Source organism: Parasteatoda tepidariorum, chromosome 12 (assembly GCF_982258835.1).
Source record: "Parasteatoda tepidariorum strain Cologne lab strain chromosome 12, Ptep-v5.0, whole genome shotgun sequence".
Classification (NCBI taxonomy): domain Eukaryota; kingdom Metazoa; phylum Arthropoda; class Arachnida; order Araneae; family Theridiidae; genus Parasteatoda; species Parasteatoda tepidariorum.
The window spans coordinates 45,615,026-45,634,465 of record NC_141766.1 but is presented as its reverse complement, the minus strand read 5'-3'; the positions used below and the strand labels follow the sequence as shown (position 1 = coordinate 45,634,465).

General features: G+C 28.6%; 1 protein-coding gene across 1 annotated transcript; it reads right to left on the bottom strand.

Annotated features, from left to right (window-relative positions):
- Positions 1–47: 47 nt before the first annotated feature.
- Positions 48–19,122, bottom strand: LOC107450572 (uncharacterized; the record flags this gene model as incomplete). Its single annotated transcript, XM_071188342.1, has 4 exons — positions 48–495; positions 4,518–4,644; positions 7,380–7,490; positions 19,063–19,122. Coding segments are annotated over 4 exons (555 nt in total), but the record flags the coding sequence as incomplete, so codon positions are not given.
- Between the last annotated feature and the right edge of the window lie 318 nt (positions 19,123–19,440).

The window sequence follows — 19,440 nt, the reverse complement described above, 5'->3', positions numbered from 1 at the left end:
ATTCTGGATATTCTCTCGTTGTAAATTGGCATTAAAAATGAAATCACTTTTTGAGGTTCAATAAATATATTCATTTAATAACAATCAATACATTTTTTTTAAATTGATTTAAATCAATGACATCCATTTTAAATAAATCAGAGGATTTCAACAACGAACTAAATCATCAGTAATTCAAATCAACTGATTCAGATCGCTACTACAATGTATAAATATCCGATCAGAAGTTTTTGCTTTATTAATCCGAAGGATCACAAGTGCAATTGAAAAAGAGATAAGCTACACCTGGATACCACTTATCACAATCCATAGTCAAAGGTTCTTCGTCTCCTGTAACTGAATTCAGCCAACAAGCTCCTTCACTACTTATGTAATCAGCAGATCTACAACCTTGTGTATCCCAACAAAATGACATACATTCTTCCTGACTTTCAACTTTCTTGTAACCGGCATTGAAGAGATATATACAAGCGTCTTCAACTTGTCCAAAATGCACTGGAAAAAAAAATTATGAAGCACATAAGTATTGCAGATATTAACCGTTTGCTCTCAGAAAGTGCCTGAGAGGCACCACTGACACCTATAGATAAATTACCTACATTTTAAATGTTAAAATTTTCATGTCTCAATACTCAGTGACAACTTTATTAATAGCATACCTACTAGCCTTTACTCTTTCTCCGAATTTTTTTTTCAAGCAATAGGGAAATAGAGCCAAGCAATAGGGCCATAATAAGATTGTGTTTTATTAAAATATAGTCGACACTTAACACATTTTCAGAGAACCAGCTCTACTATAAATACATTTTAAATATTATTTTTTTCCCAATGGCAGGCACTGAATTTGAATCTTTGCCTATACTATGCCAGAATTGCTGCTCATTTCGCGTTACCCAGTGGGCACCTGTGAACCAAAGTCACGGAGGCGAGCAACATTGTCCACGCCACACTGCCACAAACCCGTTTATAGGGTGGGCCACATTCACGCATCTTATATACACACAACAGAGGACAGCACAAAGAGAGGGAGAAACATCCATGCCCAGAGCGGGATTCGAACCCGCAGCCAGGCACGCTAACCGCTCGGTCACCTGGCCGGCAAAATATTTAAATATAATGTAAGTCAAAATAATTTTAAATCACATTTATTCAAACAAGAATAAAGTGTAAATGTATTAATTTTGCTGTCATATTAAATATTAAAATAAATCTTCCGTATAATCTGGAAGAGTTGGCATGTATGTTCCAGGTGTTATATAGTACGCGTGTAAATTCTGAGTTTTATCTTCTTAATGGTTGCGTCCATTTTTTTAACAGTTAAATCGACATCAAGGATAAAGAGTTAAAAGTGGTAGAAATATTCAGTACCCCAAAATTGATCATGATTTTAAAAATCCTCGCTATGCTTCAAAAACTACATTAACTTTTCATCTTACAAAAATAAGTGTAATATTTTTAAATTGATGGCGTTGCTAACAGACAAAAATAGGAAATGGCAACAAGTTTAAAAAATTTTTTTATTAAAAAAATATATATATATATATATATATTATAGATTTAAAGATGCTGAGTTCAAATATTTTGTTTATTTTGAGGTCACATGAATGGTTTTTAAATAATTCGATTTTAATTGTTTATGAGAAAATTATTACAATTTGGAAAATATAGTTCTAAATACTAAAGAAAACTATGACTATTTACATTGTTCCTCAGAAATACGTGTGGCGAGGTTAATGTTAGGTTGTTAAAAAAGTTCAGCAGCACTTGCGAAAATTTCAACTTTTACTAATTTTCATTTTGTGTTATTGTTTTTTTTGGTGTTCCTAGTTTAAACTTTCATAAAGAAGCTTTAAATGACTTTGGATAAAATTGAACTTTATGTTTTGATTCGTCACTGCTATAAAAAAGATCTTTCAGTAAGGGATGCTGCAAGGGTGTTGCATAATTTTTGTAACAACCTAATTAAATCTTTTTAAGATAAATTTTTTTTAGGTTACAGCAATAAGAGATTCTATAACGATTGCGACTGTGCCAGTTATTTTTATATCATTGTAATGATTTTATATATCAGATGGGAGTTTTAGTTCATATTAGCCTTCTGGAACTTTCTCAAAATCGCGAATGTCCCCCCCCCCATGCACAGTTTCTCTAATGAATAATACGAATGAAAATGGCTTGCTATAAAGGAAAGCTTACAGTATTAAGCACTGTTTTTTATTAGCAGAACCATCAGGGGGCGAAACGTTAATCCAATGAAAATAAAAAATTAAAAAAAAACAAAGATAGTGTTTCCTGCCAAAATATCTAACTGGTTTCCTATTATTCAAAATTTCTAACCTGTTAAAATGTATCCAGGTAGTAAAATCGGATAAAATCAGTATTTTAGTAAGAAATTTTTGCTAGACATTTATTGAAAATATTTCCAAAATAAATAAATAAAAATACTTTTTATACCAATTAATAAATAAAATAAATCTTTTTTAAAGTATCAAACCGGTGTATTCTCTTTAAATTCGGAAATACCTGGAAGGAAGGCAAAACCGGTAAAATGAGCAAAAAAAAAAAAAAAAAAAAAAAAAAAAAAAAAAAAAAACAAGTTTAACTGAATATCTCTTTTAACGTACTGTTAAAATTACTTTCTCTGAATTAACATACCTTTCATTCGACGAATATAGACTTCTAACCACCAAAATATATTGGTAGCAGCAATTTGGGACACATATGGTCCCGATAGTTAAATTAGAAAATTTTTGCACACTATTATAAAATTTGCTTATCCAAAGATAATTCCATGTGAAAGTAACTTTTAATAATCATTTAGTATTTTTTATAATTTTATTTAATAATAGTCGATAAAACTTTGAATTATAAAGTATAAAATTTTACTTCATCATTCTAAAGAATGCAGATTTACATCGAAAAATAAAAAATTTGAGCGAAATCTGTCAAATAGTTCCTGAGAAATTGAATTTCAAAAAAGTCAGATAATTAAAATTCAATTTCTCAGGAATTATTCGACCAATTTCGCAAAATTTTTCTTTTTTTTTTGCTACATAAAATTACATTTTTTAAAATGATATAAAAAATTTTATACCATCAATCAGTGAAATAGTTCCTGAAAAATTGAGTTTCAAAAAATTCAGATACTTAAAAGGTATTGAATTTCAAAAAAGTCTGATACTTAAAGTTCGATTTCTCAGGAATTATTCGACCAATTTCGCAAAATTTTTCTTTTTTTTTTTTGCCATAAAAAATTACATTCTTTAAAATGATATAAAAAATTTTATACCATCAATCAGTCAAATAGTTCCTGAAAAATTGAGTTTCAAAAAATTCAGATACTTAAAAGGTATTGAATTTCAAAAAAGTCTGATACTTAAAGTTCGATTTCTCAGGAATTATTTGACCAATTTCGCTAAATTTTGTTTTTTTGTCATGGAAAATTACATTCTTTAAAATTATATAAAAAATTGTATGCCTTACAATTCAAAATTTTTTTACTTTTAATAATAAAATTTCGCCGACCGGCCTGTGTAGGGAGCAGGAAACTGTCCTTGCATCAGAAAGGTCCTGGGTTCGAATCCGGGGCAAGTTCTGTTTCTTTCTCTCTGTGTGTGTTCTATGTCCTTTCTCCTTTGCGTGTGTGAATGTGATCCACCCTATGAACGGGATTGTGGTTGTGTGAATGGTGTGGCAGAAGTCGAATTCTTGGCCATAGATGGCGCCACTGAAAAACAAGAACAATCGCGCCCTATCTGCCTAAAACAGGCATATGACGAAAAAAATAAAAATAAAATAAAAAAAAATTTCAAAAAATTACTAAATAGTTATTACAAATCATTACAATTTTTATAATTATAGGCAAAGATTTTTCCATTCGCTTAAAAAGTTTCTGAGATAAAGCGAAATGCGCAAAAAGTAAAATTAACATTAAAGGGTTCAAACTTTGGAGTGCTCTCCTGACAAAATTATTGGGATCATATTTCTCAAATTACTGCTACCATTCCATATCTTGGAAATTTGAAATTCAAATCTTCCAAAAGAAAAAGCAAGTTCATTCAGTGAAAGTACGTTTTTGTGTCTGATTTCGTACTTTAAAATATTGTTTGCACTAATGAATTAGCATGTTTGAGGGCCCCCCCCCCACGAACCAATAAGACTGTATCTTATAACGTGAAGATCCGATCATTGGATCCAAAATTATTCTAAGTAGTTCATTTTTTTTCGCATTGTGCACGAAAAATACTTGGGTAAAATTTATTTGTAAAAAGTATTTTGTAGTAATAATTGAAATAAATAAATGTTTAGTTAGTATGAATTATGGAATACTCACGTATTTGAATTTTAACTATAAAGAATCCACTCTAAAGAATCTACACATTTTATTGGTATATTCCAAAGTCGTATTATTTATTTGTTATAAGTCGTTCACTTTGTTGTCAAACGTTTGTAGGAAACTATATAAATAATACAAAAAATCAATGTTTTCTTAAGAAACATAATAAAAAATTTCTTACATCTATTGCAATTATGTCCACAACGTCCACAAGGACAGGAACATTTGTATCCTCTTACATCATAAACAGAAGTCGGAACTTCATGACACGTACCACCTTGCAAACAAGGGTTGATGTTGCAAGTTAGCTATAAAATACACAGATGTTAAACGTCATTTGAAGACTTCGCAAACTATAAGATAAAATAATTAATAAAATTTACATTTGAAAAATTTAATGAAAAAAGAATCAATCGAAATTTTGTCGATTTTGAGTTAAGAAGTTTTAAAGTTGCTCTTTGTTTGTTTCGCAACTGAATTTCTATGGTTTTGGTACGCATAGTGCTCCGTGAATATATATTTTTGAAAGTTATAAAAAAGCCTTATTTATCAGTGGTAATATAGTTAAAAGCTATATATTTATCAGTGTTTACAAGTTAATATTTGGTCACAATTAAACTGGTTTTGATATTTTTAAGCTCACCTTCCTCACTGCTGATTCGCTGGATTTCCATAGCATTTTTATTATTTTTCTTTGCGTAAATAATAATTAACTTTCGACTTCTAATATGAATGCAGTTTTGACAAGGTTTTAAAAATGCATTTTTAGGGTCGTCATTACGGAACACCCTATAATTATAAAAGTTGTTGGGGTACATGCATTTGGTTTGAACAGTTAGCAGCATCTCTTTATCGAGACGAAGACAGTAAAACCTTTTAGCTATCAGACTGGGCCATCAGTCATCCAAAAAACCCCATGTCCTAATGCCACGAATTTTAAGTTACAAGTGAATGAATAGTCGCTAACTGACTCTTAGAAGCATGGGAAGAGATCCAAAGTTGTCGAGTTTTCGATAGATAATATAGCCGAAAATAAAGCCAAACCGCGGTATTAATAAGGTTTTTCGAAGTTCTGTCGCCAAGGAAAATTAAAACACCACAGTTAAAGTGCTTTACTCTTGAAGCAAAACGGTAATTTGAAATTATATATCTATCTTTCCGCGAAGAATTATCTAGGTTTTAAAACTTGCAAATAACTTAAATATTTATTTTAAAAGTTACTAAACTTTTTTAAAAATTGCCAATGAGGCAACATTTTTTCACTTAAATAAAAATTAATAAATTCACTACCTTATTCTCATATTTTGCAAATTTTTATGACTCCAGATAATTGCAGCATTGGAGTAAGTTTTTAAATAATAAAAAAATTAGACAGCTAATGCTTTTCATCTTCACAAAACTGTGGCTTTTTTCCGTAATGGTGTTTTGTGCCATTTTCAGAATAAGCATTGACAGAGCTGGCTTAAGATACGCTAACTTATCAGCCATGAGTAATTGTAGTAAACTCACAGCAGTTATGAAAATAGTATATTTTTCGTATATATCCAGCCATGAGTAATTGTAGTAAACTCACAGCAGTTATGAGAATAGTATATTATTCGCAAAAAAGCATAATCTAATATGACAATGGAGCCTTTGAAGAACAGCCTTATTATTGATTTTAAAATAATATGGCTACAGTTTAATCATCAAAACGATTGTTAGAATTTATTATAACCCTGCAAATGAAATATTTTTGTGATTAGAGAAATAAAGTTGCTTAAAGAAAAATAGATTTTGATATTTGATTTAATCACGACAGTGAATTAATGAGTATGACACTTGTATTAAATTAAAAAGTAAGCCATTAAATTAAGTGTTAAGAAAAGAATAAATGAATTTATATTTGCTTTTCATAAAATGTGATAAAAATTGAATGATAGGTTTACTTAATAACACGATTCAGAATGATTAAAAATTTAATTAATTAAATTTTAAAATCTAGGAAATATGTAATGCTTATAATGGTATTACATGTCATTTTGCGGAAATGTGTAGGTGAGTAAAAATTATTTTAAGAATTCAATTTTCATTAAAAAGAAAATTAGAATGTGTAAGAAAATAAAATGTATGCATGGCCTTTTTTCTCTTATCCGGAAACATCCAGTTGGTAAAATTTATAATCCCTAACTGTCATTTAAACTGAACGTGTTTAGCCTTTTTATATGCTTCTTAAGGAAAGGCACTCAAACTTTCAAAGGTTGTCTTTAGCTGTTTTTGGTTGAATGGGCTTAGAACTTAAAAGAAAACTTTCAAAGACTAACTCCGTATCCTCATAAGTTAATATCAACAAAGCTGAAAGATTTGGCAAAATAAACTAAGGCTATATAGGTAAATAAAGCTAATTATGAGCATTCGATAAATTGGTCGTAGCTATTAACTATTCAAAATGCGATAAATTGGTCGTAGCTATTAACTGTTGAGAATTCGATAAATTGGTCGTAGCTATTAACTGACACGATTCATTAGCCACTAAATAAGCAGAACTTTCTTGAAAACAAATATAATAATTTATGCATATAATATTTATGTAGCTATATTTATGCATATGCATATGCTATTTATGCATATAATATTTATGTAGCTATATTTCATGCTTTTATCTAAAGTTTATTTTCGGTTTATTTCTATAACCAATTTTTGAAGGAAAAAAAATTATTGCCTTTTGTAGTATATGCAAATTAATTTGATTATACATAACTTATCTCTTTCTAAACTAATTTTAAATTTGGATTTGGCTCAAAATACAACAATTCAACCGTAGCTACTAACTGATGCAATTCATCAGTCACTAAATTAGATCGATTAGCAGAAGATAGAATTAATTTAGCAACTATAAACGCAGTTCTATAAGCAGAACATTTTTCAAATAAACAATATCACTTTTTGATAAAACGCAATTACATTTTATTTGCAGCTCATTTCAATTTAAGTAACGGCCTGTTTCAGAAAACAAACAAGTCTTGCTATAGTCATAAGCTTATTTTATTTTTTAATAACTTACCTTTTTCAAAACTACTTTAGAATTTGGATCCGGTTCAGAATCCGATAAATTGGCCGTAGCTATTAACTGACACGATTCATTTGTCTCCAAATAATTATAAGCAGAACATTCCTGTAAACGAATACAATCACTTGCACAGAGAAACGTTGTTTTCATGTTATGTTTGATTTTTAGCTCTTTACCATTTAAACGATAGCCAATTTTTGGTAAAGTAAATGCATTTCGGTGTACATTAGTTGGATTAACTAACCATACACTAAGCGAAAGCAAACCAAATACAACATACATGCTTGTAAATTCGCTAAAGAAGGAATATCTTCAAATGCAATTAACGGTTTTTGTAGCGCATCTAAGTACCCACTGTCTCTTAATTTTTTATTAAGTCTATTTCCATATTCGAAGGGGCTCGTTAATTTTCATTTTATGCACATTTATTTTTAATGACACACATTAACCAAGCTGAAATTGCATTTTATGCTTAGATATTTTGAGTATTCTTTTTCCTTTTTTCAAAAAAAAAAATTTATGTAATTGACGTGTTGTTTGATGAAATTGTAAAAACTAACAATAGATTTCACGAATTTTTGTGCTGAACTAATAACTGATACCAATTTGCATTCATGAAAATTATTATTTTTATTTACAAATGACTTATTTTGAATATTGGGGTAGTCTAGAGGCAAAAACTATCTCTTATTATTTTTAAGAACGAAAACAAAAACAAAAAAAAAGATGTAAATATAGCATTGTAATTAATAACTTTATGAGCGCATTTTTTAATCCCGCAGATCAAATTTTTAAATGTTTTAAAATGTTAATGTGACTTAATTGTGTACATCTTGTTTTATGTTGACAAATTTTACACAAAATGCGAATTTTCAGGAGCAAAATATCTCAGAAAACAGTTGAGCAATTTTTTTGCAACTAAATAATAACTGAATAAAAAAATGCATTTTTTTATTTAGTTATTACTATTTTTTTTTTAAATTTAAGATTGCTAGCTAATAGGATTCTTAAAATGTGTGATATTATTTCTGCACGAAAAAAATTTTGAACTAGATAATAATAAAAAGAGAGGGATTTTAAGAAACAATTGAGAAAAATCGTTTAAATGGCATGATAATAAAATTAAATTACATTTTGAAAATAATTAAAGAATATCAAGTTTGGTATCATTAAAGAAAAATTGTAAAAAATGATTCACAACTTTCTGATATGTAGGTGAAAGAAAACCAAATTTTTTTCATAGATTTAGAATTATTGTAAAAAAGTAAATTTGCCATGTCAAAAAGAAAAAACATTGTTACCATATCATTAACGTATTCAATAATAGGATCAATAATTCAGTTAATTATTATTATTTTATCACTTCCAAGTTTCGTTTATAAGGGACGATAAAAGGCTCACCAAAAAAAACCGACGATATTAAAAATCAATTAAACAAAAATGGAAGGAGATAGAAAAGTACAATTTACTGCGTTCTGCTTAAGAAACCAGTTATTTATTCTCTTTCTCTCAAAGAGTTGTTTATTATTTTATGTAAAATATTTAAATAATGTCTAATTTTTAACAGCATTTTTCACAATCTTTGTCATAATTCTTATGCAACTGTAATTCTAAGCAATTCACAATCGTTGGCGACTATCGAACTCTATTGAATAGTCTGCATTCCAGTACCTGAAATTCGAATCGTTAATAATCCATTATGTTTTCGGGATGAATATTTGTTTGCTTGCTGTACATTTTATATCGATGTCTAATTATGAAACCTTTAAACTATCAATGCAGGGGGAAAATCATTGAAATTCTTAAATATACCCTGGATGATCTGCTTGCCCCTGCGAGTACACCTGACTAATTTTATCTGGTTTTATTTTTTAAACTTTCGGCTTTTAGGTTTTCTGGTTTTAAATATCTGCCTTTAATATTTTACCTCGGCACTTACCGTTTCCATGACTTTGTACTCCCCTTGAACTGGCATCTTCATTATACATAGGACATTCGAAATGAAATCTTGCTCTTGGTCAACTTCAGCACCCTCTGTCCTACCTGGTGTCATCTTTTTATGTTTATCCTTTTAGTGAAACTTTGGTTTACCTTAGAACATTTTTAATCTTAGAGGCACTTAGCCTTGAAAGGGAGACACTTGAACTTTTAGTCGACTATTTTAATTATTTTATTAATCTTATTTTAGTCTTATTTGTTTCTAATGTGGTTTTTCATATTTTACCATTTGATGTTTTACCTGACCTTACTTTTATATGTTTTTACCTGTATTTTTGACATTTTTATTGTCGGTTGATTTTATCTACTTTGATGTTTTAAGCACTTTTAATTTTTATACTGTTTTATTTTTTCGATTTCGGGATTTTTCCTATGTGTTTCAATCTTTTTAATTTTGTACTTTTACTTTTCTGTAATTTTGTAGTGTTTAGTTCACGTGAAAACGGGTGAAACCCTTATCCGCAAACTCCTTCGGGGATAGGTCGGTTACTATTGGTCTTAAACTATCAATGAAGAGTCATATGTTAATATTTAAAAAAATCAAACAAAATTTTAGATTGGTCTTTGTTAAAAATATTCTTACAATTCGAGCAAGTTTACTTTTAAAGCTTATTGAAAGATAAGGCTTGTCATTATTCAGTATTATCTTTCAAGATTCATGACAACTTTTATCGTAAAGCAAAACTTAGAAGAGAAAATAAAACTCACTGGGTCCTATGTTTACGAGAAAAAAAATAAACAGTGCAGTTGATAACAAGAGCTACGGCATTTGCTTTCACAATGGCTATTATTATTGAATTAGAGTGAGAAGCATTAGCTTTCAAATTTTTTTTTTCATTTAGATACAGTATATACTATTTAAATAATCTATATATTTTTAGTTAAATATAGTATATACTATGAATAAATATAATAATTTTTTATTATACATCTTTTTGAATTTTTGGTGTAAAAAATAAAAAAATAAATAATAATGAATGAGGTTAGAAGAGAAAAAAAATCACTTTGTCATATGTTTACGAGAAAAAAAGTAAACAGTGCAGAAGATAACAAGAACCACGGCATTTGCTTTCAGAATGGCTTATATTATTAAATTAGAGTGAGAAGAAATAGTTTTTAAAATATTTTTTTTTTCATTTAGATACAGTATATACTATTTAACTAAAAGATATATTTTTTCGTTAAATATAGTCTATACTAAGAAGAAATATTATAATTGTTTACTATAAATCTTTTTGAGGTTTTGGTGTAAAAAATAGAAAAATAAATAATAATGAATGAGGTAACTGTTTCCCCTGTAAGTAAAATAACCTTCTGAGATACAAGCATCATTCGAATGTCAGATATAATTTCGATTTCTAAAGTTCTCATAATAAATTACACAAATCTGAATTGTGAGTTTCAAGACACTAAAAAGCACCTGAGATTTATCTTCAGTATGTAAAGAAAGGTACTATAATTGCATGCTATAATGACATAGCAATTAAATGTTTCTATACTTTTATAAACGTAATAAAAAGCGAATTGTTGGGTTTTTATGCCTCGTATTCGTGAATAACAACCCTCGTTTCGAAAGAAGTACTTTCGCGCAAGACCTAGGTACTCCCATGTAAAGTAAAAATAAGTATTTTTCATGTCAATTAATAATAAGCCACTTGAGATTAAAAAAATTAGTTAAATTAAATTGAAACTGTTATATGATATTTGAAATTGATCTCGTGTAAGTTAGAATATTTAGTTAGAATATTTAGTCATTATATATATATATATATATATATATATATATATATATATATATATATATATATATATATATATATATATATATATATATATATATATATATCATACAAAAAATTTAAATACTTTTGTATTAATAAAAGCATTAAAACTCTTTTCATAAAATGTCTTTGGTAAGGAATATGTGTAGAGATATTCTCTTTTGGGACTCAAGGCTGAAAACATACAATTAAATTATAATTAGATTTATATTTCAAAGGAGTTATTCCCTCTTTCACTTCCATATTAGGAAGCATTAAATTATTTTCCTTAATGCGTAGGGTTACAAGGTATGCGACGATTGAGCCTTTTCACTCATTTTCTGTTAGTACTTAATGCAGGAGCGATTGTTTTTGCGTGACTCTTGCTGTATGATGTGATCCATGTAAGATGCGCCGGAACCATCCGGAGTTTTGTCCACCCCCTCCCTTGTGGAGAGTGGATGTGAAATGTTTTAGCCACCAGCCTACCCGTAAATAAAACTAATGAGGGAATAATTGGTTCACGACTGAATTATTTGAGCTAATTGTAACCAGTGATAAGAGGGATGTAGCCTGTTATTACAAGCCTAGCAGGATAAGGCTTCGCGGAGGAAACCTTTTGAAGAAAACCAGTGCTTATCCATTTGAAATATAGGCTTATCGTCCGACTGGCTGCTACGTGGAAGTTTTCCCCCATCCCATCACACACGCCGGGGAAGAAAAAAAAGTCGCCTGATTACTGGAGGATGAAATCACACCCCGTCTTTTCCACTACCTGTATCTTTGTCGCTAAGGGAATACTGATGTTGGATCGAGATTGTCACATCCGATGACCCTACAGTTCTTAGTGCTCAGAGGAAATTTCACTTTGGTTCAAATATGAATTAGTTTATTACAAGAGTTGTTTGTGAAAAAAGGCTCAATCGTCGCATACCTTGCAACTCTACGCATCAAGGAAAATCATTTAATGCTTCCTAATATGGAAGTGAAAGAGGGAGAGATTCTAAAAATAACTCCTTTGAAGTATAAATCTAATTATAATTCAATTGTATGTTTAAATTGTAAGTCCCAAAATAGAATATCTCTACACCTATTCTTTATCAAAGACATTTTATGAAAATAGTTTTAATGCTTTTATTGATATAAAAATATTTATAATTTTTGTATTACATATATACAGGTATAGGACAAAATAATAGGAGCACCTGTACATAGTACCACTATGCACAGGTGTTCCTATTATTTTGTCCTATACCTGTATATATATATATATATATATAAAGAGAGAGAGAGAGAGAGAGAGAGAGAGAGAGAGAGAGAGAGAAGAGAGATGTAAATACAAGGACAGAAAGGAAAAGTAATTTTTAAAAGAAAAAAATAAAAATTATTAAAAAAATAATTAAAATTTTTCAAAAATTTAAAAAATTACGTTAACAAAATTTAAAAGCCAGAAAAAAAAAACGAAAACATAATAATTTTGTCGTTAGCTTACACGATTATATCCGCACATTAGACTGCTAGCCATATTAACGATGAGTAAACAAAGAGAAAAAAAAGAAGATTGGAATAAAGTTTGGAATTCAAAACGCTCTTAGGCTACGAGCTGCGGAGAGCAAATGAAGTATCTACACAAACACTATTACAGCTCCGCTGTCTTACAAAGTTACAGGCCACTGCAGGACAGAGGTGCCAGCTAAGAGCTCAGCATTTGCGTATAGGTGTAACTTGAATTGTTCTTTTTTTTTTTTTTAAAAAGAAAGAAAGAAAAAACCTGGTCCTACCTGTAATCAGTATTTTTTGTGCATTGTTCTTGCCTCGTGTATAGATTTATGTAAATTAAAGCTATTTTTACTCAAAATAGAATTTAAGGAAAGAAACATATACAATCGTATCAATCTTTTCTTATCAGATGAAGTTCATTGCCGTGACTTCGGAATCATTTTTATTTTGCCTTGAATTTAGTTCAGAGATGATAAGTAATAAAGTATTGTTATAACTTTTTTATTTTATTAAACCCTAGTTCCAGTCAGATAAAGTAAATTTCTAAAAATCATGTAAGATAAAAGAATAGCAATAAACTCTTATATTTTTGCTTCGTTATAAAATATTTCAGATGCAGAATAGCTAATTCGTATGCGAAATATTTACATTTTTATAATAATTCATTTTTATGTTAAATTAGTATTTAATAACTATACCATTTATTAACTATACTATTTGTTAACTATACTATTTTTATGAAAATCTATTGAGCATACCTAAAGTTGCAGGATGTTCTGCTATAACTAATCTTGATAGTTTTAGAATCCTTATCAAAAATGAAATTAAAAAAAGTAGATACATTAGGGATTTTTAATAAATATTTAAGCCAGGATGGAACAAATACGATATCGAAATTCATAGAATCATTGCTGAAGAAGGTGAGAGACATCAGAAACCTGTTTGATTAACTGATGTAACTTTGAGGCTTTTCATATAATCTCTTTCTATCTTCTTTCTGTTTTCTCTGGCAATCAAATAGGTTTTAACTTTTCCATCTCTCTTTTATCCGTAGTGATTCGTTAGATTTTGATATACTTTTTGTTTTTTTGCATTTAACTATCAAATTGTCAATTAATTGTTTTTTTACTGGATATGTCATCACCACGCACAGTACTGTAATTTTACAAGAATTTTTTCCTCCGTGTATATTTAAAGAGAAAATACTCATACGTGCATTTTCAATAGTGAATTGAAAGAAATGAACTAGAAAATGTTACTAAATTTAATTTCTTTCTATAGAATTTCCTTTTTTATTAGTCACCATTTTTTACAGTTTTAAGCGTACGTAGTATCCCTACATTTGTGTTTTCTTTCAAGACTGTATTAAGATCTGTGTTTTCCTCTTCATTTCTTGATTTTAATTTTTTAAAATCAAAAATATTGACGGTAACAAAACATTGCTTTATAAAGATTTTTCTTCTTCTTTTAATTATCTTAGAGTCAAATAATGGCTTTCCTATTTTTAAATATTAGTGATTTAGTGAAATTCTAATAAATTCCCAATTAATTCTTTAATTATTCCTAACTAAGATGAGGTGTTTTCTTCTGGATATTTTATTTGAATTTTTTGAATTCAAGAATACTGATGGTTACAAAACATTGCTTTATATAGATTTTTTTCCTTTGCATAGAGTTCAATAATAGTTTTCCTTTTCAAATATAGGTAATTTAGTGAAACCCTAATAAGTTTCAAATCTATTAAATGTAAAAATAAAATTAAAAAAAAACTAAACGAAGTTTTTTTAAAAAATCATTAGAAATCACATTTTTCAAAAAATGAAAATAATTCTTCGTTGTCATACATACGACGTAATGAAGGATCAAGGGAAGGTGGCGAACGGTTTATGTTCATTAATATATATATAAATGAACAGATATTTCAAAAAGCTATACTATTGAAAATTGCTTCTCTCTGAGAGTTATTACACATTGAAGTTAGGCTGTTCTGTGGAAAAACGGTTCCTGTGCACGCATAGAAAACAAGAAGTGCGAAGAAAAATATTGAAAATGATGAGAAGCATGTGATAAAGAATTGATTGGGAGGAATTTTGAAAGAAAAGCACGCGCGGTTCGCGTGTAATTCGATTTTCAAACTTTATTTTTTTCAAAACATCAAAAAATGTAAATTTCGTTTCTAAATTTTTATGGCATACAAATAAATGCTTGTGACATTCATGTATATTTTTATTTTCACGATTTCAATGGAATGCTTGCTTCTGAAAATTTTCAAATCTTAGAATTTGTTTTCCTCAGAATCATCTTTCATGGGCATAAACTGTTGATCTTCAGTTGTGATAAAAGTTTATTTTGACAATGATGCATCATGATTTTGTTTTAAGTGTAGCAAAACTGAAATTATTTTCCTCTTTATTATCTACATAAAAAACGTGAGTTTTTAAAAACTTATCATTTGATAGTTTTCTTTATAAGTCTCTTTTGTAACTGTCAGTATGTTTACTTCAGAAAGTAATGTGTTCAAGTGGGGATTAATTCTATTTTGTGACAAATTCATGACAAGCTTAATTCTGTTGTGTAATTGAAGAAACAATGTGAATACTTCAAGATAAATTTCGAGAAAAGCGGCTTGAAAACTCTTTTCCTTCCCTTTCTGATACTATCAACGTTCAAATAAAATTTCTGAAAACTGATAAAAAATTGATTTTCGAATTATTTATTTATTTATTTTTTAATATGGGTAACTCATAAAACAAAAATTCTAAATACAGAGTCCCGATTACCCAGAAACAGATTTACAATAACAAATTTACACACGCACCGAAAACAGATTTATCTTTGAAGGATTTGTTGTTTTTCCCACCTTCTTCAAAAAAAATGTTTCTCTCGAAAATGCTTCATTATTTTCAAAATATCTTTAGGGGGACGAAAAAGGGCTTCTTTTGTCTCTCGATGACCTTGAAGAGAACCTTACGTTCGTTCCACCCAGTTTCAATGTGGGTGGTAAGCAGTTTCAAATATGGGTACAGGTTTCTAATAAAATTTTTTACAAATTAAAACATACTTGCAATATGCTATAATAGGCCTTACTACGATTTCCGATCCTAAGTCAACAAAAAGTGTGAAGGGTAGTTACTTAAAAATATTCTTATAGCCGTTTTCTTAAGTTTGTTCAACTATTCAGATGTTTCGTTATTCGGATCAGATTCGGTCCCAATTAATCCGGATAATCGATGACCTCAATAGAATCTAAAAAATCTCAATTTCAAATTTTTTGTCACTTACTTTGATTTTTTTATTGCACGGCACTGTTTGTAGGGTTCCGAAAAGAGTAAAACTTGTATGGTCGTCTTATAAAAAGCTCTATATAGTTATATAGCTCTATATAGTTGAGAATTGAACACTCTTATTAGTTCGAACAGTGGTTACCAACTGGTGGCCCGTGAAGCCTTTTTTGTGGCCCGTGAACAAATAATAGTTGTCCTTTTTTTGCGGACAATTTTCGTAAAAAATCTATATGGGTTTCAAATACTTTTCTTTCGTTAAAAAAAAAAGAAAATAAAAACCTAATTACTTCATGAAATTTAACATACCAACGGTGCAAAAAAAATTTTTTCTCAGGTTTTGCACCCAAGAAAATATTTATTATTATTTGCAATTCAATACTTTTGTTTTGTACAACTTGATAAAAATCTGACTGTAATATGTAATGCTCCTTCAAACATAAAACAGTCCCCATATAAAATTTTGATAAAATTGCGGCCCACCATTTGACTGGTGTTTTTAATTGCGGCCCCCGGCCTCATGTAAGTTGCAAACCCTTGAGTTAGAAAGTGGTCGAAATTTTGATAGAAAGATTTGCTTCTCAGAAACAAACAGACATGATAACGAATAAAGTGAAACGTTGTAATAAAATTGTCTTCATTGGAAAATTGCTGATATAAAACTTACCTAATTATTGAAAAATTTCATTTACAATATTCATTAAATAAAGTTAGTTTAAATAATTAAATGTTGCAATGAATATAATGAAGATAATAATTGAAGATGATAATTTTTTTTAAAATTTTACGATATTGATTAAAAGTACTGATAAAAAGACAATATATATTTAGAGACAAATGACGTAAATAAAAACATTCGTCAATTATTAGATATAATCTAAATTCTTTTGAAAATATGAATAAATTAATCTCGAAGTAATAAATTTATCATTAAATTTAGAAGTTAAATACAATTTACTAATAAAGTTTTTATTGAAATCGTTAAACTTCGATTTAAGGAAAAGATATTTTAAAGAACAAGGAAAATAAATGGAAAAAAAAACCTTTTCAATGAATTTCTTTAATAAGGATATTTTATTTAAGATTACGAAATGATATGATGCCAAAATTACTGAAGGAAATGATCAGGTTCATTGATAATTCGGGAAAAACGAACGTTTTTCCTTATCACTGTTACATCTAGGCAACAAAGATTTTGTTTTAGAAAGAGAAAAAAGATCTAAGAAAATCAACTGTTCTTTATACTTTGAGAAGTTAGGTAAAACTATGATATTTATATGATAATTATATCAATCGCGAACTATATCAAGCTCAGAATAAAATTACTTTAATCGATATTTTCTATAACATGAAATTTTACTTTTTATGCGATTTCTAATTTTTTTTTTATAATAATAATTCGCTAACTTAATTATTTGTAGGTTTTTTTCGAAGGCTCTATCGGCACATAAAACATAAAACAACGCTTTTTAGTGAGCAATCAATTATTTCTGTAACTGTTAGGACTTTGTAACAGGTATTTATAACTGCTAAGTGTTAGGTTACATTTCGTTCCAATTTAATCAGCACCTTTTTTGCTAATCATAGAAATGGAACAAAATTCCAATAATAGTTTCGGAATAAAAATTATTTGCGTTGAAATATAAGATACCTTATTTAAAAAAGTACTAATTATTCTTATTACGTTATTAAGCAATATTTTTTTATTTTATATAAGTATAGCAATAATAGAAATGGCACAAAATGTCAGCTATAGTTTTTGAAAAAAGAAAAGTGTTTGTTTCCAAATAAAAATATGCTTTATTTAAAAAAAAAGTAGTAAATATTCTTAAAAAGTTATTAAGTAATTTTTCTTTTACATAAATATAGCATGATTACATAAATATAGCAATAATAGAAATGGCACTAAGTGTCAATTATAGTTCCGGTATTAAGAAAATTTTTTGTGTTAAAAAAAATAGTTTCAAAGAATAGCGTTTGTGTTCAAAAAAGTACTCAATATTAAAAAGTACTAAATATTCTAATAATGTTATATTAAGTTATATTTATTTTATAAAAATTTATCATGATACATGAATAATAGTAGTGATATGAATGCCTTGCAAGAAAAGTCAATTAACTTCATGAAACAAATATAAATTATAATCTGAATGAATAAATATAAATTTTAAATTAAATTAATTATTATTCAATTACTGAAAAAATTCATCTAATAGTGCAAGTATGGGAAAGTGTTTTGCCTAGGACAAATTGTAATTTTTTTTTTTTTATGCAGAAAGACATAGTTGAAATCACTTAAAATTTTGTGGAAAATACTTTGTAAGTTTGTCTATTGATAAGGTTTTTTTGTGAACGAATTTTATCATACCATTCAGAAAAAAAATTCTAAATAAGGAAAACTGGTCCAAAGTACAACATGGTTGTTATACTTTAGACTACCATATGTTGTACGGATCTTAGATCACCATATGTTGCATGCACCTAGGGCAAACATATACTATTGACCATCATATGTTGCATGCATCTTGGATCACCATATGATAAATGTACCTGAAACCACCATATGTTGAATGTTCCTTGAATTACTATATGTTGAATGATCTTTGTATCATAGGTCACCTTGGATAACGCTCCTTTTGCATTTTTTTCTTAAAATTTGTTTGTTGATTGAATTTAAATATTCATGCAATTAAACTTACTTTTAATGCAGACTGTATAAGCTAAAATAAATTACTAAGTTATTCAAACAATATTTTTTGGAATATTTAGAAAATTTTAGCTTTCGGTGTGCATAAATTTTTTTTTCATTGCGAGTGACATAGTTCATAGAAAAATATCTTTGTGAATACCGAACTTGTTGCATGAATCTCGGACCCGTCCATGGTAAAGAACAGATACCGGTCCTAGATCCAATACGCATTTACATTTTTAATTTTGTTAAGCCTAACCAAATTAGTTTTTTCCAATTGAGATTTTTCTTAAAAATTATGATATTTTGATTCTGATCTAATTTAGCTTTGTTTTCAGATGTTAGCTTTGTTACATATGGTTTAATTTTCCAATCAAACTAACTGAAAAAATTACGCTACAAATAAAAAATGAAAAGAAAAAAAAACAAACAAGTTCTCTAGTACATACCTGGAAAACCTGCAAAGAATCACCAACACAGCAGACAGTATCTGCTGTTTCAACTATCAATTACATGTACTGAACTCAAAATTGCTCCAATAGATGGCGCAATTAATTGCACCGGCAATTTACAATCCAGCTGCCATTAATGACACTCTCTCTCCCTCTTTTTTAGAAATTTTCCTCTTGGATGCAGTTGGTCCCATTTATTATATAAGCTTTTATTACTTTTACAATTTGTTACCTGAACTAAAAAAAAGTGTAAGTTCAAGCTTTCTTTTATTTAAGAAAATGCCAAACTGGATAGCGTGTCGTTAAAAGCCACTGGATTGGAAAATCTGTACCGGTCCAATGTACAGCATGCGGTTCAAGGTACAACATTCTCGC